This window comes from Copadichromis virginalis, linkage group LG19 (genome assembly GCF_057382275.1).
Source record: "Copadichromis virginalis isolate Kocher_CV1m ecotype Utaka linkage group LG19, C_Virginalis_male_GT1.1, whole genome shotgun sequence".
NCBI lineage: Eukaryota > Metazoa > Chordata > Actinopteri > Cichliformes > Cichlidae > Copadichromis > Copadichromis virginalis.
The window spans coordinates 10838319-10862278 of NC_140636.1; the positions used below are offsets into that span (position 1 = coordinate 10838319).

Consider the following 23960-nt stretch of genomic DNA (forward strand, 5'->3'; position numbering starts at 1 on the left):
TTTTGCCCTCAGCCCTGCTTTCCAGGCTGCAATGCCCTTTTGCATGATGTATCATTGACATGCTTTAGCTTATACATGTATACTATAACTGAGGTTAAGCAGTTAAAGGTTAGAAGGATTTTGGCTGAGCTCAAAAGGGACTGTTGCCTTGGAGGCAACACACAAGACAAGATACTCCTGCAGGTCCACAGACCACATGCAGTCAGTTGCGTATTGAGTAATGTCCTGTTGTGTGTACGTGGTTGGTGTGCAGAGGTCGGCAGGAATGTCTGTATAGTAAATACTTCATGTTCAGTTTTTGTAATAGAGATGTGACGTTTGTGTCTTTGTGCCAAAGACACAGTCAGGTCTGCATGATGTTTTGCAATGAAAGATTAAAAGACTCACACAAAGCGGTTCGAGTATTTTCTCTTTATTGTTGGATAAAATCTATAAAATATTCCAAAAACAAATACAATACATTATGAACGATCATCTTTTCACTGAACAAAGTCTTCCTTCAGTTACATTGGAGGGGGGGGGGGGTTGTTTTTCATGTTCAGCATTGACAACATACACTTTGTGCTTTGCAAAACCTACTGACACTCTGTGCTTTCACACAATTATAAATAACACTGCAACCTCCTGCTTATTATATTCGATCCTGTCAGACAGATTATGTAAAATTATTTTATAAAAAACAGAAAAGTGGTTTTATTTCACCGGCTGAAGAACAGCCAATTCACACTGTGTCTGTGCAGAGGCATCAGGAGCAAAAACAAGTTGTTGTTGGAGCAGCAGTGCGCTGCTCGTACATCTCATGTGATTGGTCTGTAGTCTTAGTCTGGGCAAAACAAGCTCCAAACCCCTCCTACTGAACATGTGACGCAATCTGCTTCCTCCCACCCTCCTCCACGTCCTCATCCTCCTCCTCTTATTTTCCCCCTTCTGGCTCTGGCTGCCACCTCCTCCCTCAGCTAGTTCACTGTCAGCCCGTCAGGATACATTAAGCTCATATGCCTGTAGTGTTCAGCGAGCACAGAAAAAGGCCAAGTAAAGGGAAGAAATCATGACAGCCGTGGCTTCTGAGTGCTTTACGTAACACCTTTCTGCAGTCCTTTGGTTTACAAAAAACAGAACAAAAAACAAAAAATATCAATGAAGCTCGAGCTCACACAGACACAACACCTCAGCGCAGTTGAAAATTAGAATCAGTAGTAAGGCACGTTGTCAACATGAAATGAGATGGAGATGAGGACGGATCACTTTGGTCTGACAGGAGAGCGTTAGATTCTCAGCACAATTAAAATGATAAACCACACCGTTTCGATCAGCGACAAACACACGACGGCTCTCTGGGTGAAAACAGGAGTGTTCCAGGTAAACCGGCAGACAGACAGACATCAGGAGGTAGAACAGGAGTAAACCACAAACAGCGAAGGTCAGGCGTCAGATTCCCTGTGACCTTTCACTCACTGGATTTCTTCTACTAGACAGGAAATTGGTTTCAGGTAGAAACGCGTATAAAACTGCTCAACTCCCACATTGCGTGTAAAAATTGAAATAAACAAAAAACCCATCAAAATACAAAGGCTTCTGTTTTCAGGTTAAACTCTGAGACATGGCAAAGGTGCCCTGACCATTGACTTGATGTGATTGGCTCCTCAGTCAGAACCACACTGGGATTACATTACCATTTAAAAATACATATTGTATGCTGAGTTAATGACATGTTGGATTTACTATACTAAGAAAAAAAAAGCTGCCAAGAAGGAAAAACTCTTATTTGTCATACAGGTGCTGACTGTTTGTCCCATTTTGTGTCACAAAGTGCATCAACACTGACAGTCCGAGATTAGAAAGAACCTTAATTTATAAGTTACACTCACACCTAACCTATAGACTCTATGTAGAAAGAACAGTAATATGGTTTGCTGTTCAGTTGTCATTCACAAATAAAAAATACAATTAGATAAAAAGGCAACAAGAAAAACAATTTACCCTTTCTATACTGGAGCATTGAGATTTCCTCTCTACACCCCCCACCCCACGCACGCGCACACACACACACTTTCTATACAACTTCAATATAGTGCTCACAAGCGGCTGCATTCTCCTTTCTACTAAGGAAATAAATATACAGATAGATAAATAGTCCATGCTCTGACTGCTGTACGGCCACAAAGACTTTCATCTTTCCTCAACAGGAGTTGCTCGGTCCTACAACTGAAAAAAAGAAACTCGGGCCTGGGCTCTCCTGGCTGGCAGAAGCACGCCCTCTTAAGTAATTGAAGGGATTTCAATTAATAATCAACCCAGACCTGATCTAACAGTCAGAGTGCCGCACGAAGCACGGCAGCTCAGGTTTCTTCTGACGACTGCTGCAGTTACAGAAGCAGGAGAGCAAAGTGACAAATACTTGGAAACGTGAGGATCCACGTCCAGGAAAATTCACCTTAAACACTGCCGTATGCCATCAGTTTTTCATGTCCAGTACCACCCATTGCAACACTTCTCTTGCAAGTTTTGCAATATACTTTTGGTGTGCCAACTTTGTCTAAACATGTCTGATCTACTCTTAGTAGAGATTATTCACCTCCTACTCATAATACAACCAGCTGGAAAGCTAAAGCGCTGCCCGGTTTGATTCCAGGTCTTCCTGTCCCTTCTAAAATGCCTTTCTGATTGTAGCATTGTTATATACCAAGTTTCAGCTAAAAATAAAATTCTTTGATTAATATTGATTGGTTACACAAATAAAAGGTACATCTTTTTTTGCATTTTTGTTTTGTTTGCCAGTAAAATGTCATAAATTAGCTCTTCAATTGCAACTTTTCTGACAGCCCAAAACCCCAGCATAAAAATACTAAAAAAAAATTTAAATAAAATACAAAGACAGAAATAATTTCTTTCCATTTTTGCTCAACTGACAAATTGTGTCAAGTTTTCGATCTTCACTTTTCCTGTCAATAGCAGTTTTGGACTGATAACTATTAAAAACAGTGCAAAAGAGTTGTACCATGGATGTCTAACTTTATAAGACGCTCTGAATGTTATTCTTCATCTGTTACAATAAATATTTCATATCTCTTGAGGCACAAGCATAGGTGCATAACTAGGTCCTCATAAGAGGCATGTGCATATTAGAATTAGTGTTTCATTCCACCTTAAACTGGCTCAACCTTGAGAAAAAATTTCAGCCAAACTATCAGATAGACCGTTAAAAGAAAAAGAAAAAAAAAAGACAGAGTTCATCAGAAAGAGTTTGTCAGCCCTAATTCAGCCGGAGCAGCTCCTAAAAAAAAGACAGGAAATGTTCAGAAGTTCATCTCGGTGATCAGGACTTTACCAGGATCTCCATGATGTGGTCCAGGTCATTCAGGTCCACGAGACAAGACTGGAGGCTCCCCGTTGAGGAATGGCTGGAAGAACGTAATTTCACGTCCTCGTCCGGCCATAGCGACACGCTGACTGGCCACAGAGACCCTGTCGCCCAGGCCGACGGCAGATCTGAAGTCTCATACATCGATGTGTCAATGTCCTCAAAGATATCATCCAGGGCGAGGTCGCTGAGGTAGCCCATGGCATTTACTGCATCGCTGAAAGTACTGATGGCTGCAGCGGGCAGAGATTTCTGCTGGTCGGGGAAGTCAATTGCCTCCTGAGAGGGGAATTCGGGAGACAGTGGGGGAGACAGAGACAGGCTTTCCCCATCTCCTTCGGCACACCCAGGGCACGTAACAGGCACGTCCTCTCTGAAATCGTCCCTGAGTAGACAGGAGTCATCTGCATGAACGCCGCTGATGCTGAGACGTGAATCTGAGGTGCAGGTTCCCACGCCGTCACTCCGTATTTCCTCCTGAATCTGCCTGAGAGTATTGATGAGCAGCACGGAGCGGCGCAGGCTGAGCTCCATCCCCGCCTGATAACGCTGGAGCTTCTCCAAGCAGAGGCCGAGCACCCGCTGACGCTGCTGCAGGTGGCTCATGACCGATTTGGACGGGTCAATGAGAAGCCCGGCCTCGTCTTCCTGGCCATCCTTTCCACTCTGCTCCTTTTCCTCCGTAATAGTGGCTTCCGCGACCACCTCAGCCTCCAGCTCCTCCAAGCAGCTCCACTTCCGCTTCACACCTCGACCCAACATTGGCCTGCATCAGGGGATAAAGAGCCCATTTGTTAGGTTGCAATAAGGTACAACGTGTAATGAAGAGTTACATTTACATGGCAAAACACAACAAATAGTTCTGCAAAACTAAATTAGGTAGAGAGGCTAGTTTCCCAGGGCTTGAACTGACTGTTGGTCTTAAACATTTGTCTTTTTTAAAGTCACCAATCGGAGCATTTCCTCCTGTTGAAGTGAAAGAAAATGAGACACAAACCTTTGACAGCAGTCGCTGAGATGGTGTGTCTATTCTTTCTTTATTTTATTTTTTTAGGGCTTGGATCTCTGATCTGGCGGCATGGCAATAAACCTTGCATTCAATTTATGTAAGAGCACAAAGCAAGCGAGCATGCTTAGTTTCAGAGACACTGTCAGGCACAGAGCCTTTTCAAATCAGGAGAAAACACATAAAGCATAAAGCTGCAGATACTGAATATATTATGCACCTTTACATAGTCGATTTTTTTTCTCCCCTGAGTTAAGACATTTGAAAGAGCGCATTTTACCAACTATGACTCACTGTTAGACACCCCAGCAGGCTTGACAGACTTTACTCATCCATACAGGGATGGGTAGCGCCATGGATCACTTTCTCTCTGATCCTTTTACAAAAGTAAAGAGGACACACGAAGCCCCATTTGGTGAGTTTGACCCTCGTCGGAGAGATTAAAGCTGCTTGGTCTAATTTAATATGTCGGTAGAAGCCTCAACAAAGTAAAATACGCGGATAATAAACATGTTAGCAAAAATCAGTCTTTTTAAATCGCTAACTACGATCATATGGTCACTCTACACTACTTATTTAGCTCAGGACCCCCGAGAACACCCCTTAACCCCGTGACGGTTCCCGTACTTCAGCGGGAACGTTAAGATCCAATTTGAACCAAGTTTAAAGGGCAAACTTGAGTTCAATTTAAGAGAATGACATGAAGACGACAGAAAAACCAACCTCACGTGCCCTTGGGAAGTGTCATGGGAGGTATGAATCCGTCGAGTCTTCGGCTGGTTTCGTTTCAGTGTCCCGTTCCTGAGCTGTAGACGGCCGAAGTGTGAGGAATGTACTGTCCGCTCGCAGCAGCTGGGGGAAGGCGGCGGAGCTGCGGAGGAGGGGGGAGGGGCACGGGAGCTCACCGGCGCACGGGATTGGTCCGTTCACCCGACGATCAAACCTCCGCCTCCGCCACTCACGGGGCAGCGAGTGTGCGGTCGTTTGTTCCGACAGCGATCTGGCGCTGCGTTTAAGAACACCTCGTAACAGTTGGAAATCATGTCGAAGCACACGAAATACACGTGAGCGGCGATAATGGCCTTTATGATCGGTGGAAAAAGAATTTATCAGGACATGGGCTTGTTTTGTCCAGTAAGCGGTAAATAATAAAAGCTGAGCATGTTTTTAAATATGAAATCACTGATAGAGCGTAACCACTGCTGTTATTGACCATGGTGGACTTAAGTATTAACCCTTTAAACTTGTTTGTCTTTTTCCGTTTGACGTATTTTTGGAACTTTAATTATTTTTTTTCACGCATTAACTATCTGCATAAATTTTCTGTTTAAGTACAGTTATATATATTGTCCAGTTTAAGTAGTGTTACTTTAGCTCGATTTTTCTTGCACTGACTTTATAGTTGTTGACATAAAGCAAGAAGTGACTTGTTGAGAAGTGTGTGACAAAGTGACCCTACTTCTCAGTTGATTTATTACCCCAGTAATCACTCAGAATGGGTTTACTGCTAGTCTTCAGTCCTCTTGAGTACAGCACAATGCATATAGCCCATGGCATTTAGTCAGGATATGGCAATGGCAAAGCTTATCTGTGGTACTGTGTTGTTTTTAATTAATTTTAATTCTAACTTTTATTTTACTTATTTGTTTATTTAGGTCACCTGAAAGGATTCTGTTCAGCATTTGGTTGCACTAACAGAAAATCCAAGAAGTCACCTTTTTTCTGTACCATCCATTATTTTTTCATATTGTCAAAAGTACTTTTACTCCACGAGTCTAGTTACTTGCATTACCCAGGTTTTAGGTCCTGGTTTTAAGGCATACATTAATGTAATAGCAACTATTAAGTGAAAGTTTGATTCAAGGCTAAATTTAACTAACATACATGTGGTCTGTTTTTGTTTCTGCAACACGTGACCTACTTAATATTCAGTTTCAGATCCACCAGTCTCTCCTCTGGGCCGATTCTGGTTCCCAAAAACCAAGATGGTGACAAGCAAAATTCTACAGTAGAGCTTTGGAACAGCACTGTGTCTCTATAAAAGAAAAAAAGTGTCAATAATACTCAGACTAGATTATTGGCAAATCAGCAATATACCTGTTGCCTCTACTCAAAGTAACTTATGAGTACTTTCAGCATTAGTGTTGTGGCGTCCTACCGCATAATGTGAAGTAAGAGGACATTAAAGGTGCCAAACATTATGCTATTTTATGGACAATTCTTTCTCTTTTAGATGCCACAAATGTTCAGACATTGATTCATAAAGTTCTCCCATGAATTTACATCTAACAAAGAAGTGAACATTTCTTTTAACAACATTTAATCAACACAGTTTTACCAAACAGACACCAGTGCATCCGTGCTGGAAATATCTAGAAGCCCCAGGTTGCTTTATTGCGTACCTGAACGCAGCATTTTAAAGGGACAAGATGACTCAGAACGGAACGGGAAGGACGTGACCAGAGAGACAGGAAAGGCAAATACCAAATAAGGAAGGTCTTATTCCACCTTATATCTCTTCCTTCTAAATCAGTCACGCTTGTTTCCTCATCTTGTTTCTTTCTTTCATTCTCATCAGCCCCATAGTTTTGTCTTTTTTTTAATTGAAATCGTACATTTGCGCGCTTAAAAGATATATTAGTAAAGAAGAAAAAGCAGCTATATAAAACAGAACCAAGATTTCATAGTATTTCATCTTTTACTCGAACACCGATGTACACTTTACTCTTTTAAGCTGAATGTGTAATCAACGGTTATCTAGATTAAGAGAGGAACCTGAAAGCAGCGTGGGAGGGGTGGACTAAAGCTCACTACTGCACACGTTTTTTAAAGGAAGTGTTGCCCTGTGACAGCAGAAGGCACATGTACTTTAAGCATGGTGCTGTGTATTTATAATAAAGGTCAGAGTAGCATCTTTCAGACCTGCTCTCTTAACATCACATGATGTTAACTTTATGAGAGCATTTCTGAAACAGCTCAGATTTTCTGCTTCACATTTATTTATTTTTTCCCCTCTTTTGCTGCTTTTTAAGACACTCGAGCCTCTTTCACCGATGACTGGATTTTTTCCCCCTAGGCTGCCTTTTTGCTGACTCACTGAGAGGCCATTAATCTTTAACTATAAGCTAACCAATTCCAGGCGACAGTCCAGCTTGCAAAGTAAGCTATAATTTTATGAAGAAATTGCTTTTGTCAGGATCAGACAAAACTTCCTTCAGATTTGTGAATATGCAGTTTTCTGAATATGAAAAAGCTCACGTTTTGAAAAGGACAAAATGTGGCTCGACTCTGAACAGGTTTGCTCCAAGTTGCGTTTCGAACACACAATGGTGCTGTTATGTTGAAACCACTGCAACTCTCTCCACATATCTAACGCAGGATCTCACGGTCCAATATCGTCATGTGACAGCACGTGAGAACAAAGGTCTCTCTGCGGCCAGACTGCAGCTGCAAAACATCTAATTCTATTTTAGTGTCATTAAAAAAAATCCTGTATTTGAGGGAACATATACAGACTCAACTGAAAACTCCTTCAAGGCGTCTTTTAGCAGGTCACACGTGGAAGAGCACTGAATGAATCATGCATGATTTGAGCATGATTTTGAGCACCTGTGGCGTGTGTTTTTGCACACGCCACAGGTGCACCTCTAGATTTTGAAATGACCAAGAAGTGTGTATAGAGAAGTGTCATTAGGAAAGCTCTATATCAGTACAACTCCATTTAAATTTAAGCATTGATTTATAGCGTGTTTCCACTTTACTTGTTAACAGGTAAATACGGATAGATTAACTAAACAGCTGTTAACTGCAACACAGGTCAACAGCACCTCAAAGTGTGGTCTTCAGAATTCTTGCGAAACAATGATGAATCAGCACCTGTCTCAGTTCAGCAAAAACTAAACCTTTACAGGTAGTTCTTGCAGGATAGTTTCATTAGACTGTTAGTTTTAACCAGCTGTTCCTAATAAACTGAAAACTTTTACAGTTTCTGTATGTGCCAGCGCTGATATAGTGAAAACCAACTTCTGATTGGCTGCCCCTTCAATTCTCACCCCAAGAATACACGGATATAAAATACTCAAGAAATGCTTACCATTCCACCAGACACGCCCCAGAGCTTTTTGTTTGTTTGTTTTAAGCTGTAACCATGTGGACCTGCACAGAACAGATGCGAAGGGCAGGGATAGTATAGAGAATCCAGCCAGCCTTCAAAATAAAAGACCCCATAGAACTTAAATGCTCAGCTTCTGAAAAGCTACCCTTGTGATTTGGAGATATGCCAAGACCAGCAGCTTCGTTAGCTACAACTCTTCAGCTCCTTAATAATTTAAATATCTCATCAGCCAATCACGTTGCAACAGTTTAGGCATGTAGACGTTGTCAAGACGAGCTGCTGAACTTCAACTGAACATCCGGATGGAGATAAAAGGTGATTTAAATTACTATGAACATGTATTTATGGTTTAAATGACCCTGAATCCTCCAATAGTTATGCTGCAATATGCATAGACTGCTGGGGGATTCCCATGATGCATTGAGTATTTCTTCTTCAGTCACCTTTATCACTCACTATGTGTTAGTAGACCTCTGCATTGAATCATACTTATTATTAAACTCTGGCTCTCTTCCACAGCATGTCTTTTAGCCTGTCTTCCTTTTCTCTCCCCTGTCACATGCCCCGCCCCTCCCTGAGCCTGGTCCTGTCAGGCGGTTTCTTCCTGTAAAAGGGAGTTTTTCCTTCCCACTGTTGCCAAAGTGCTTGTTCATAGGAGGTCATATGATTGTTGGGTTTATCGCTGTATGTATTATTGTAGGGTCTACCTTAAAATATAAAGCGCCTTGAGGCAACTGTTGTTGTGATTTGGCGCTGTATAAATAAAATAGAATTGAACTGCTTTGAATGTATTTACAGAGAATAGTCCGATAAGGAAAAAATATCCAGCGAGCATTAGTTCTCTGGGTGGAAATGGATTGGAAAAAGGCTGGTGGTTTAGCCCAGTTTGGGCATTTTAATACCAACTTGGCATAGTCTAAACACCACAGCTTACCTGAGTGTGGTTGCTGTCCATGGCCGTCTCTTAACGACCACATCTAGTTTCTTCCAACTGGATAACTCACCGTGTCATGGAGCGGAGGTGAGTGGGGCCTCAGTGCTTACACAGTTTTAAGCCGAAGATATTAAAAAGATGTCCACTCTCAGTAACATCACGCAGAGCCAAGACTGGGGAAAAAAATGAGTATGATGCTGTCTGGAGCCTAGGCTTTTCACTCACAGGAATTACTTATTTACATATGCTTTCATTATTCAAAACTTAATATGCATCCTTTACAGTGGCGCTCATATAACAGAAACAGAGAAGCACAAGTCTTCTTTCAGATCCATTTAAAAACCATGATAAATAGTTAACCCTTTAAGACCTACCATAGAACCAAGTCCGCCAGAGCTTATTTTATATTCTTACTTGCTGTAGTGCCATTTTTGGAAGCATTTCAAGTTGCTATACATCAATACAACCATTATAGCCCAAATTTTAATAATGTGTATGCATTAAGTCCACAGTAACTACATAAATTGCAAAAAAGTGCAATAAACTACAAAAAAAATTGAAAATCGTTTGTTTTTTTACATATACTTCTACTTGGAGAAATTTAAGAGGTTTATCCCTCAAAACTTTAAATACAAAAAAGTTGCAAAAAATGTAGGAAGTGTTACAAACAGCTGATCAGATCGGCAAAGCGTGTTTCTGGAATATTGTGTTTTTGTTCCTGCAAGCGCTTTTTATGCAATTTTTGCAAAGCTATATGTGGAAGGAAATCGTGACCTAGGACAAGCTGATGGCATAAGATGTAAGTACAACTCCTCCAGTTTCATATGCAAAACAAATTATTGCGCTAGCTTACGCGGTTCCGGTTCTACGGGGATTTAAAAATAGTTATGCAAAACGGAGCGTGCCCGCTCCGACCGGCTTTAAAGAGTTAAACAGTAACATGTCCTGTTGTAAAATAAGGGAAACAAGCACACACAATCAATAGTTGCACCTTTTATTATAAAAAATATTTACAAAGATGCTACAATGTTTTTGTCTTAATATAAAAAAATGCATACATTTTACAACGATAATTAGTCTTTGAAGTTCTAGCTCCCATTCAGACCAGAGTGACATCCTTCAGGAGTGTTGTGGTAAGGTATTAAGCGTGTCGTAATACTGTATTTTAGTCAATACATTTTATTTGCCTGAGTTAATCTCTTCATCACGATAAGGAACAATTTTGAAGAATGCATTTGATTTTCCACATATTTAGGAGAAAGGCAACTGTTTGCATAAAGGAATTAAAGGACATTTGATTTGTATACAGTCATTTTGAAACACATATGACAGAGCTGCATAGTAATTTGAATAGTAACCCGGTTGTTGTTATTACTAATAGTCCTTAAAAAGAAAACTTAGGAATAAATAGGTACTGCATTGGAAACGAAGGGCACAATTTGGATAAATACAATTTCATCGGGCCTCATGGTTGAATTGATAGGTCAACATGGCATGTCTGTACCTTGATAAAATAAATACAATAAATAAAACAACAATAAATTAGATGGGTTAAACACACAGAATTCTTCACTTGGAATAACAAATGAGAGAAAGAAATATGGCTTCTCGATGCAGTTATCACCCCGGGGTTTCTCCAAAATGCGTGAGGAAAAAGCTGCTTATTACTGATATTGGATCCATAATGACAGCAGAGCAGGAAAATTACTTCATTTGTCTCCTGGCTACTGTAAACTTACCAGAAATGACAACTCTTGCTCCTTGTTTGTTGACTGGCAGCAATTTTCCTGCTCTGCGTAAAGCTTTTAAGAAAATGAAAGAACAGCGCCTATAAAGTGAGACGATGCCAGTCCTGACACCTGTTACAGTCGACTATACCAAACCATGGGAAGACACCGTCTTGAGACTGGCTATTAAAATCTTAAAAACCGCTTGGGAGGGAAAAATAATAATATCAAATGATGCCTGCAAAATCCCCCAGCTGTATAATGCAAAAAATATATTTCTATATACACATACGTACATATACATAAATTCCATTCATAATTGCTCAAATCTCTAGGAAAATATGCATTGATTTATAGATTTGGATTTACAATTTGTTCTGGTTTTTGATGCATGTAGTGTGAGGAATTGTTTCTCAGTCCATGTAACAATAAATAGAACTGATGAAATGGCAGAGAATACGGCCAGAAGGAGCTAGCATGACAGAGTGAATGACGGACATAAACACCTAAATAAGAATGCATCATGGTAGTTATAAGGTAATTATCTTTGCCTTCTCACAGATATTGTTGAGTTTTGGATTTCAGAACCAAAGTGGGAAACTAACTGCTTTGCCAACTCACCAGCATAGCTTTTAAATCCCCAGATTTGTTAATTTTACCATCACAATTGTAACTGCCAATTACATTTTATTTTTTATACAAAAAGTCACAACAGCAGATGTTAACCTGCCCAAGTGGCTGTTACAGGAGACTAACTACATCTCTAATACCCCCATCCTCAAATCTACTTGGCTTGCTGTTAATTTCCCATCTTGATCCAAAACATCCAACAATCTCTATGTGTAACAATACCACATACAGAACACACACGTGTACTGTGCATAGTCTGGAAAGAGTCTGTGGCATCAGTACAGACCAGAGGAATGTTCAGAGTTTCAGGATCCCACTATGATCTCCATGATGTGGTCCAGTTCGTTCAGGTCTGACCTGCAGCTTGAGCTGGAGCTCAGGGCCGTGGGCCCATGAGAGGACAGGCTATCGAGCAGATCGTAAGGCCCCATTTTCGGGGCGCTCTGCATGCCTGTCAGCACCGTATCGAGGTCATAGTAAGACGGGTCCACGTCTGAAAACAGTTCCTCGAGCGCAGGGTCAGGGGGCGGCGCTGGGTGCTTGATCTCAAAAGTCCCAAAAACCTGCTCCCCTGTCCTGGAGTCTGCACTTAGGTGGTCCCCGTCTCCCTCCTCTCCCTCTGATACGCACTCCTCGCTGTCCTCCTCTTCTTCTTCCTCCTCGCACTCACCGTCTTCCTCTTCCTCCTCCCAGCAGGGCCCCATGCCAAAGGGACCTGCGAGGTAAGAAGCCGAGGACAGCTGAGGGGAGACGGGTGACAAAGTAGACATGGTGACATCCGTCTCCACATCTCCCTCCATGACCACCTCTTCAGAGTGGTAGCCTTCCTCCACACCGACCACTGCGTAAGGCTTTGGGCTCTGCCCTGCCTGGGCTGCTGGATCAGTCTGTCGGCACAGCACTTCAGTGGCCACCAGGCGGTCGGTGGGACACTGGGCGGCTGCGAGGGCCTGCGTCATTATCTGCCAGGTGCCATCCTGGGTCATTTCCTCCTGGATCTGCCGCACTGTGTTAGCAATTAGAACTGAACGGCAAAGGTTTGGCTCTACCAGCATGTGACAAAGTTGCAGCTTGATGAGCGACATGTCAAGCAGCGACTGCCGCTGCAGACTGTACGACGAAGACAGCATCCGAGCTGCCGCCGAAGGAGCTGCGGGGCCCTGGTCGCCACTGGAGACGGCCTCCTCCCCAGAGTCTGAGAACTTGCGCTTGGTGCCCTTCGGGAACATGTTGTCTCTCTTTTGTGAAGGCGAGGAGACAAAAAAGAAAGAAATCAGTGAGAAACACAATGGCACCACTTGCTTAAATATTAAGAAATGTGCCACACAGACAAACACAAAATGTGTACTGCTGTCAATGTCACTAGCTAAAATAGTTAAAAAGATTAAGTGCCATGTAATTAATTATGTAAATGTGTGATGTCATGAGGCTATGTGGTGTAACATTTGTGTGGACATGAGGGAGCTAGGGCTACAATCTGCTGAACTGCAGCTGTGACTTTACAAATAAACTACAGGCTTACTCTACAGTAAACAAATAATTGTTGTAGTTTTTTTCTTAAAGTTTGCTATACCTTTCCTGTTGAGAGGCACAGGCAATAGCAATGCAGCTTGGTCCCGGCTGCAACGCTTCAAGTACTTTTGTACGAGCGACAAGCAGCTTTTGTTCAGCACCATTTCTGCCCATTTTAGGCCAGTCTGAGGCAAGACTCCTGCTGGGCGGAACAACCACACTTTTAACAGACCACTGAGCCACCGAAAATAGCATGGTTACCGACTAAATGCGGACACTGCATCAAAGTAAGCACAGACTACAGAGACCTCTGTCAGAAAACAAAAACAGCACTCAAGTTAATTAGTGCATTTATTTTCTTTCCCCCACTGCCACCTGTGATCAAGAAAATCAAAATGATATCCTAATCAATAAGGGTGCTTTCAAGGGGGTAAAAGTGACAAGGATATGGAAAGTAACAGCATTTACAATTCACAGTACAATGTACCACCATGAGCCACTAATATTTACAAGGGATATCAGGTTTCCAGGTCTACGCACGCGACGCTTCAAAAACTAGCAGAACAAGATTTTCACTTTCTCTTCACTGAGGAGGGGAAGAAAAGCACAGTCAACTTCCTCATTAAATACCACTTCAACACACACATGTCTTACAGGAACAAAACAATACTCCCGCTAATGTTAAAGGCCCCTCTGACTCCCAAAAATAAATGGGATGCAAGTGAATAGGAGACTGAGCTCCAAACAGCAGCCTGTGGCATTTAATTTTCCATCAGACAGAAAAACAGTATGCGCAGTGTCCGGCTGTCTCCTCTGTGTTAAACCTGTGGGCAGGGCATTTGGGTCAATGATTCCAGTTGCTTCAAATTTCTATTTGTGATATACATTTTTTTTTAAAAGGGAAAAAAAGAAAACACAAAATTTTAAAAATCAGTACAATGAAAAACAACACTGATTCATGTTTAGCGTTAGGATTCACAGGGCACAATTCACAGAGAGGGTTGGATCACTTTACAGAAATTTCCTGTTTTTCAGGAACTAGGAATCAAAAAGAAACTACCATGCCCAAGACACTGCTGTTACTGTCATAAATCATCTCTACACCAAATTATCATTTTTATTTTAGGATGCCAGGCCAAACTAAGGCCCATAATCTGTGCAAATTACATATTTTAACATTGACACAGTGTGTAGTCAGGGGTGTTGTGCAATAGCATACTGACAAAAACTAGTAAAACAACAACCTTGTGAGTTCACATTTAATAGAAAAGTATACATCTAAATTGCTGATCAATCAGATCACCACATTTTCAAAAAGTTACAATCCATGCCAAAAGGAAAAAATAAAGAGAAGTGGCTCGTAAGTACAATTAAAGGCTTGGGAGCCTGGAGGTCTTTGAGTCCTCGTAATCATAGAATAACATTTCCTGACAGTGGACAGAATAAAGGGGGGAAAAGGTAATTTATGAAGATACCCGGAGATCTAAAATGAAAAGGGTGAGAAAACGATTACGGACGTATGTTGTCTTCTTATGTGGTGCAATAATACTGGCCCCTGTTAAATAAGAGACACTAGAGAGAACTACCTCCTTAAAGAAAAAAAAAAAAGTAGAAAAATAAAAGGAAAAAAAAAGACATTAAATAGAAACAGGAAGAACTACAACCTGAGAGACGGATCACTGCACACAGAAGAGAAAACAGTTTTGGACATGACAACTTTTTTTTTTTTTAACATTTATACTGATAATTGTTTTCGAACACCCTATAGTTTAGCATTTTTAAAGCTTAAGGATTCTACTCTGAAATTAGAATTACATTCCTGAAAACAATAAGAAAAACAGCCATTCATATATAGGTCATATATAAAATAAGACTGAAAGCGAGTTATGTCCTAACCAGTCTGATCAGTCATCTGTAGCAGGCAACATACACAGTGCGTTGTGTTTTTCCACTGTGGGACATGTAAACAACTACAATCTCATACAATCAATTCCCTAAATGTTCTTACATTTTAACCACTTAAAACACTTTCAATCAAGATAATATTGACAGATAACCTAACATGAGCACTAAATAACAACCAAACTCCTGATAATAACATCTCGATCTGCAAGTGAACATTTTTAAAAAAGATTTACTTACTTTACCAATAAGAATGTATTGATTTTAAAACCCAAAGTGATCTGCTACAGACGCTTAATTTTAATGACTGATATCGAGCTCATACTCAGTTAAATAGTATTTATTTACACCTGCACATTAATGTTGATGTATTAAACTTAGTCGCACATTTTTTAACACGATTTCACAAAAATGCTGACATATGTGGTGTTCAAAAACTTCTCACATATCAGGAAATAAGTGCGGGGGGGGGGGGAGACAATCACCTCGTGTAAATCAGTACTTTATTCTGATGCTGACATTACAGTTGTATTTACGTCAGACAGACAGTGTCACTAAACTGGATTTAAAACAGTTTAAATACATTCACTAAACTAAGTGTTTTCTACTTTGCTAGGAAGCAGAAGCCAAACAAAATTCAGCCCCGTTTTACGTCAATGGTTCTTAGCATGGCCCATCCCCCACCACTTTCACAGCCTGCCGTACTAAATGAATAAACACATTTTTAAAAAGCACTGCTTACATTTTTCCCACTTCCCTCTCAAATACATAGTGCTACCACTGCCAGTCGCCAAATTAAAACCGCTAGAATAGCTGTAAAAAGCGACGGAGAGCTTCTGGCCGTGACTACCGCATGCTTTTGTCTTTTCAGCAACAGAGCTACCGAGCGACAATGAGGCCATTTTGCGCTAGTAGCTAACAGTTAGCCGGCCGGCTATGCTACAGACGGAATTTACACTTCTGGGTTGCCGCTAGCTAGCATAAAATGTTCCGTGAAAAAAAAATGCCTCCAAGGAGGCACAAAACCCTCGGCATTCGTTTGGAAACTTCCTCTTACATAAAACGAATGCTAGCGAACGTAAAGCTAATTAGCTAAAAGCGCCCACCCACCCACAGTCCGCGGTCCTTCCTCCTTTCTAGCCAAAAACAAGAGTTTTCGCCACGGCGGGGCTGTTAAGTTCCCCAAAAACAACACACGGTCACCCGGGTGGCTGGTTAAAAACACTATCGTCGGGTGCTTCAGTAGCCGTACTCACCTCGTGTTTGTGTTAATTTAATTCCCGTCTCGGTCATAGGATCGACAGCAGAGAAAGCGGAGATCAGGTTCAGATGAGATCATTCATGCCACGGCTTCAAAAACTGAACTACCTCTGTCCTGCTGCTGCTGCGGAGCGGACGACAGGAGGGGAAGGAAGGGAGGGGGAGGGGAGCCGACAAAAGCCAGCCATATGCCTGGGATTCCTCTCTAATGATTTCTCCCTGCTTTTCTCTCCTACTAATGCTTCAACAAACAAGCCAAAGCCCGATGCTGGCTTCAAGAACAAGATGTAGAAGATCTGATGATGTTCTGGTTACTCTTTGTGTATTGACGCTGCGTTTACCGCTGGCCTTTTTAACAAGAAAAACAATCTGTGGTGAGGGGAATTATACCCAGTCATGGAAAGTGACTAAGAAACACGAATTTACTCCGATACGTGCCTAGTAACTAGTATGTATGAGGTTATCGCGACATTTAGGTGTTATGCCTTTTGTTTATAGCGAATTATTTTACTTCTGATTTCACTGTCTTTAACTGACAGTTGCAACTACCAGTTTACTGAAACATATAAAAGGCTGGCTGGCGACAAACCTTTTGGCTTTTATTGTGCAGGAAGTTAGAAATCACATATGATCTTAAGTTGTTTAACTGAATTAGTTTAATACTTTAAGAGGTAAAATGACAAAATACTTATTCAAACAAACATAAATTAGAACGAAATCCCTACAAGAGAATGCAATATTGTTTAGCAAAACATCATTTTTCTGTGTTTGTACTTTGTTAATTATCTTATAACCTTTTTACTCACTGTATGAATTATGAGCACTTACACTGTGGATTCAACCTCCAGTAATACTACAGTTCTACACTGACACAAATATCAAAACGCAACCCAGTTTATTAATAAATAATAAAAATAGAAAATGCTTAATAGAAAATTGTAACAAGAAACCGATTATTCTATTTATATAATATTAAAAAATAGTCTTAAACCACTCCTAATTTATTTATATTTTGTTAGGGAAATGGGAAATAGGTGACATGAGTTATTGAAAATTGTGCAAATACAAATATAGCTCATACAACAAAAACTGAATGTGCACAATCCTAATAAACTTAGAAGTCAATATTTGGTAAGACCACTTTTATTCTTCAGCACAGCCTAAAATCTCTTAGGCAAACTTTCTTGTGATTTCATTAAGTAGGAATGGGAATAATCAGGAATAGTTCTCCAGGCTTCTTCAAGGACACTCAAAGCTCTTCTTTGGCTGCCTATCGTTCTGTTTCCTGTAAAGATGATCCCACACTGCTTCAACAATGTTGAGGTCCAGGCTCTGGGAAGGCCAATCCAGCACTGATAGTGTTCCACAGTGCGTTGCCACCGATTTTCAATTATTCTGTAAATTGTCATACCCTCATAGCCCTTTCTTCCTGTTTCCTTCCTTAAGAATGGCTTCATGATTGTCACCCTACCATTGAGACCGTTTCTGATGAGGCTTTGGCAAACTTTAGATGGATCAAGTAAAGTGCCAGATATGTTTCTCAGGTCCTTTGTCATGTCTTTGCTGATTTTTTCCCATTTCTTTCAATCTGACACTTCTTTTTTTGTTTTCATATTCCACTTGTCTAGTTTCCTCAAATATTTTAATGTCACTTCTTTGATATGCCACCTTTTTAGCTAAAACTGCTTTTTTAATGCCTGTGATACTGTATGATACTATGGCATTTTACACTTAAAGCTGCAATGTAAAATTGGTTATGTGTATAGAAAACAGTGGCTGAGCCCATCAGTTAGATGGGTTTATATGTTTGAATTGTCGGTTTTCTTGTCAAATAATAAGTCAGGTGTTAAGCACCTTAACAAGGAATAAAACATTCTTCTGAAAGTAGTCAGGAACAAGGAGCGGACTGAAAATGACAGAAGAATTTGCTTCAGAAAGTCAGAAGAACTATTGCTCAAGACCAGTTTATGAAAATAACAAGAATGTCTGGCTTCTTGGAAGTGAAATGAGGGGTGACTCAATACTGTTGCACAGTACTGTATTTATTTATTTATTTTTAAATGAAATAATTCTTCTTTTTTAATTTGATGCCACTGAAAACTAAAGGCACCTGGTGGAACATCTCTCTATACTAATTAGGTTTGTTGGCAGCGGGTCAGTAACATGACTGGGTTTAAAAACACTGCCAAACATGCAGACTGAGCCTCTGGTAGTTGTGGTCAGAACTAACACACCACATTTTGGGTAATAGTGCATGGATCTTACCCAGTGAGGTGTAAACATGGTTTATACATGTTATGTCTGTTGAGACCGCAATAATAAAATCATTTTGCTCAACCCCGAACAGTTACTCTGCTTTATTTTGAATGGCACTGGTCCATTATGAGTCAAATTTGAATAAAGCCTTTGAATAAAGTTCAAATGGTGTCAACTGATTTAGATAGTAAAATAACAGAAACCATAGTTTTACACTTAATACATGGCAAAAAAGGTATATACTTGTTGAGTCACTGCATGCTCTGTTTTCAACAAGTCAAACAAACAAAATCCATCTAAGCTTTTTCCTTTTGGTGGTGAGGGGCACAAAAGGACTTGCTTTTGCTTATGCTCGTATTTTCTTAAAATGGTAAAGAAATCATTCTGGTGGGGTAACAAGAAGTCAGCTGGTTTCAGTAGCTGATCGAACCGCTTTTAATCCTTTGTAGTTGGGTCTAATTTAACTCAGTGCAACATTTTTTCTTATTTTCACCTTTTCTGTCTTGTTTATGCGGACAGACACTTAAAAGAAATGTCTTTGGTAATATATTGTATTGATAACCTTTGGAAATATTTCCATTCACGGGAAATTGTAATGCAATGACAGACAGATGCAAAGAACACTAAGTTTTATACTTTCCCTGTGTACTAAAGAAATCAGAGATCTGATTACAAACTGCGACAGACTGGCGACCTGTCCAGGGTGTACCCCGCCTCTCGCCCTATGACAGCTGGGATAGGCTCCAGCACCCCCTGCGACCCTGAAAAGGATAAGCGGAAGCGAATGGATGGATGATTACAAATCCATAATAAGTCCAGAAAAAGACAATAAAGTCAAGTTCAAATATGATCACATGTGATTTTCCATCTCACTAGAGATCACTTTGATAAGAACGCTGCATGAACAGTATTTTAGAATTGTGTATTTTGCTCATTGATGGTTGTTTTTTAAGCTTCTAAACTGCAGGTTTAATAAGTAGTTAAACTGCACTTTGTTTATATCTTCCCAAATCAGTAGCAGCCACATTTGGAGGCTTTTCATTAGTGTTTTTTAAGACCCTTTAATTCTGATTGGTGTAATTACCAGTAATTATCATCGCTAATGATGCTTATTACCTCTGCCTCTGGATGTTTTCATTTGCAGCAATGGTAATTAGCTTACAGTGGGGCAAAAAAGTATTTAGTCAGCCACCGATTGTGCAAGTTCCCCCACTTAAAATGATGACAGAGGTCAGTAATTTGCACCAGAGGTACACTTCAACTGTGAGAGACAGAATGTGAAAAAAAAATCCATGAATTCACATGGTAGGATTTGTAAAGAATTTATTCGTAAATCAGGGTGGAAAATAAGTATTTGGTCACCTCAAACAAGGAAAATCTCTGGCCCTCACAGACCTGTAATGTCTTCTGTAAGAAGCTTTTCTGTCCCCCACTCGTTACCTGTATGAATGGCACCTGTTTGAACTCATCATCTGTATAAAAGACACCTGTCCACAGCCTCAAACAGTCAGACTCCAAACTCCGCCATGGCCAAGACCAAAGAGCTTTCAAAAGACACCAGGAAAAGTATTGTAGACCTGCACCAGACTGGGAAGAGTGAATCTACAATAGGCAAGCAGCTTGGTGTGAAAAAATCAACTGTGGGAGCAATCATCAGAAAATGGAAGACATACAAGACCACTGATAATCTCCCTCGATCTGGGGCTCCACGCAAGATCTCATCCCGTGGGGTCAAAATGATCATGAGAACGGTGAGCAAAGATCCCAGAACCACACGGGGGGACCTGGTGAATGACCTGCAGAGAGCTGGGACCAAAGTAACAAAGGTCACCATCAGTAACACACTACAACGGCAGGGAATCAAATCCCGCAGTGCCAGACGTGTTCCGCTGCTGAAGCCAGTGCATGTCCAGGCCCGTCTGAAGTTTGCCAGAGAGCACATGGATGATACAGCAGAGGATTGGGAGAATGTCATGTGGTCAGATGAAACCAAAGTAGAACTTTTTGGTATAAACTCAACTCGTCGTGTTTGGAGGACGAAGAATACTGAGTTGCATCCCAAGAACACCATACCTACTGTGAAGCATGGGGGTGGAAACATCATGCTATGGGGCTGTTTTTCTGCCAAGGGGACAGGACGACTGATCCGTGTTAAGGACAGAATGAATGGGGCCATGTATCGTGAGATTTTGAGCCAAAACCTCCTTCCATCAGTGAGAACTTTGAAGATGAAACGAGGCTGGGTCTTCCAACATGACAATGATCCAAAACACACCGCCCGGGCAACAAAGGAGTGGCTCCGTAAGAAGCATTTGAAAGTCCTGGAGTGGCCTAGCCAGTCTCCAGACCTCAACCCCATAGAAAATCTGTGGCGGGAGTTGAAAGTCCGTGTTGCTCGGCGACAGCCCCAAAACATCACTGCTCTCGAGAAGATCTGCATGGAGGAATGGGCCAAAATACCAGCTACTGTGTGTGCAAACCTGGTAAAGACCTATAGTAAACGTTTGACCTCTGTTATTGCCAACAAAGGTTATGTTACAAAGTATTGAGTTGTATTTTTGTTATTGACCAAATACTTATTTTCCACCCTGATTTACGAATAAATTCTTTACAAATCCTACCATGTGGATTCATGGATTTTTTTTTCACATTCTGTCTCTCACAGTTGAAGTGTACCTCTGGTGCAAATTACTGACCTCTGTCATTATTTTAGGTGGGGGAACTTGCACAATCGGTGGCTGACTAAATACTTTTTTGCCCCACTGTATCTACATCCCTGTTACCAGTACCTAGACAGACTTTTAAATCCTCGAGCCTCCAACATCTAGCTACTGATCTGTAACCTTTTTGGAACAATTATTAGACTTGACACAAAAAACAGAAGGTGGGGCTACTTTTTGGATAAGACAGATAATAAGAGTTAATTTAACTTATTAGAGGATATAACTTATTATTAAGTTACATACCAAACACCAACTTTAGCAAGGTACACCTTGCTAGTCCCAGGTTAGCCCCCTTTTGCTATAAAAACTGTTTTAATTCTTCGTGGCACTAATCCAAAATGGTGCTGGAAAATTTCCTCTGAGATATTGGTGCATATTGAAGTGACAGTATCACACAGTTGCTGTTCATTTATCGGCTGCGTGTCACCACAACCACCTCTCAAAGGTGCCCTATTATCACAATTTTTGGAAGAATATTATTAACCAAAATGGATAGTTTATCTAGATTTATATATCCAGCTTACTCTTTATCAATATCAAATAAAGTTATTAAAACAATTAATAGCTTGAATTTTAATTTTATTTGGAGCAATAAGTGCCATTATATATCTAAAGATGATTTGGTTAAACCATACACTGAAGGTGGTGGAAACACAATTGACTTTGATATAATGAATGGTGTTTTGAAACTTATATGGTTAAAATCCTTCCTAAATAATCCACACTCCATTTGGTTTTTTATACCAAGTAAGGTCTTTAACACACTGGGGGGTATCGATTTTCTCCTAAAGTGTGACTTTGAAATTACTAAGCTACCTGTTAAACTCTCTGAATTCCATAAACAGGTCCTTCTTTATTGGAAAATGTTATTTAAACATGATTTCACTCCACATAATAGCCCAATTTGGAACAATTGATATATACTGACAAATAGAAAATCTATTTTTATTCAAGATTGGTTATCAAAAGGTGTTTGGGCAATTGCCCATTTTGTAGATGAGGAAGGACATGTTCTAGGACATCAAGATTTTTGCCAAAAATTTAATATCCAATGTTCTAAAAGTAAATTTAATCGGGTTATAAAATCCATTCCATTGTCACTTAAAAACATAGTTGTAAATTATATAATATATTCTGACATCTCCCCCAAGTTAAGGCAATTATATATAGATGGTTTTCAGTTTTGTGATGTTAAATGCAATAATAAGTTTCTAAGATCTTCATTAAGGAGTCTTTATTCTCCAAATTTACTTAGATGTAATTACATATTAAAAGATTTCTAAAGGGAAGAAATTGAAAGAATAAGAACTGATTACATCACCTTCCCTATTCCTCCTAAAGGGAAAGAAGTCCAATTTAAAATTTTGAATAAAATTTACCTGACAAATAGACTCCTTGGTGATAGATTCAAAATAGAAACTGGTAATTGTGTATTTTGTAAAACAGAAGAGGAGGATTGGGACCATCTATTCTTTTTATGCAATTTTATAAAAATATTTTGGTTGGATTTTCATACCTGGCTTTATTCCAGTGGGATTCAAATTACCCCATTTACCTTAAATATGATAATGTTTAGAGTGTTTTTGAAAGAAAAGAAAGCTAATTATGGTGTTAATGTGTTATTAATCTTGTGCAAACAATTTATACATAAATGTCGTTTTTTAAGACCAAACCAACACTAGCTTACTGGAAAAACAACTTAAACCTGTTGGTTAAATCTTTGACTTTAGGTAAAAAGAAAAAGGCTGCTTTTTTGTTTCCTTTGTGGAAGATTTTGACTTAGTGAGTTAATAATCTGTTTAATTATGTGACCCTATCTTTATATTTTCTGTTTCCTATATATTAAAGTTGCTAATATGTAAGGAATGTCTATTCTCTGAATGTGTAGTATATGGTGCATTTTGTTTGTATGTTAATTTTACTAATATTAAAAAAAAAAAAAGGTGCCCTATCGGATTTGTTCACTGTGGAAGCCGTTTGAGTACAGTGAACTCACTTTCACGTACAAAAAAAAACTGTTTGAGATGAGTTTTGCAGCATGGTTCATGATCCTGGTGGATGCTGCCGCCAGAAGCGGTCATAGAGTGAGGAACATGGTCAACAATACTCAGGTAGGCTGTGACTTTTACATTATGCTCAGCTGATATTAAGGGGCCCAAAGTGTGCCAATAAGTTATGCACCATGCCATTAGACCTCCAAGATGGATCCATGTATTCATGTTGTTTCTGAAAGTTGCAGCAGAAATCGAGAGTCATCGGACCAGGCAGGATTTTTCCAATCTTTAATTGTGCATTGTTGATGCGCCTGTGTGAACTGTAGCCTGAGTTTGCTGTTCTTGCTGCTATGAAATTTATGAAATATTCAGTCTGTGTCTACATGCCTAAATGCATTGAGTTGCTCTGTGATTAGATAGCCATGTTACTGAGCAGCTGAATGGTAAATGGCCTGTATTTATATAGCGCTTTTCTAGTCCCTAAGGACCCCAAAGCGCTTTACACATCCAGTCATCCACCCATTCACACACACATTCACAC

General features: G+C 40.2%; 2 protein-coding genes across 3 annotated transcripts; both read right to left on the reverse strand.

Moving 5' to 3' along the window:
• Positions 1–392: 392 nt before the first annotated feature.
• Positions 393–5229, reverse strand: LOC146685566 (cell division cycle-associated protein 4-like). Its single transcript, XM_085441996.1, has 2 exons — positions 5091–5229; positions 393–4127 (listed from the first exon to the last, which is right to left on the reverse strand). The coding sequence occupies exon 2, from the start codon at positions 4121–4123 to the stop codon at positions 3317–3319; it is 807 nt and encodes a 268-aa protein (XP_085298122.1). The 5' UTR covers positions 4124–4127; positions 5091–5229; the 3' UTR covers positions 393–3316.
• A 5166-nt stretch (positions 5230–10395) lies between these two features.
• cdca4 (cell division cycle associated 4) lies at positions 10396–16663 on the reverse strand. Of its 2 annotated transcripts, XM_085441667.1 has the most exons (3): positions 16443–16663; positions 13346–13483; positions 10396–13010 (listed from the first exon to the last, which is right to left on the reverse strand). In XM_085441667.1, the coding sequence occupies exon 3, from the start codon at positions 12999–13001 to the stop codon at positions 12078–12080; it is 924 nt and encodes a 307-aa protein (XP_085297793.1). In that variant the 5' UTR covers positions 13002–13010; positions 13346–13483; positions 16443–16663; the 3' UTR covers positions 10396–12077. The 2 variants fall into 2 exon arrangements, with proteins under 2 accessions (XP_085297793.1, XP_085297792.1); XM_085441666.1 differs by lacking the exon at positions 13346–13483.
• Between the last annotated feature and the right edge of the window lie 7297 nt (positions 16664–23960).

Excerpts from the sequence above, each read along its gene's own strand:
- LOC146685566 (XM_085441996.1), bottom strand. The coding sequence starts at position 4,123 with ATGTTGGGTCGAGGTGTGAAGCGGAAGTGGAGCTGCTTGGAGGAGCTG.
- cdca4 (XM_085441666.1), bottom strand. The coding sequence starts at position 13,001 with ATGTTCCCGAAGGGCACCAAGCGCAAGTTCTCAGACTCTGGGGAGGAG.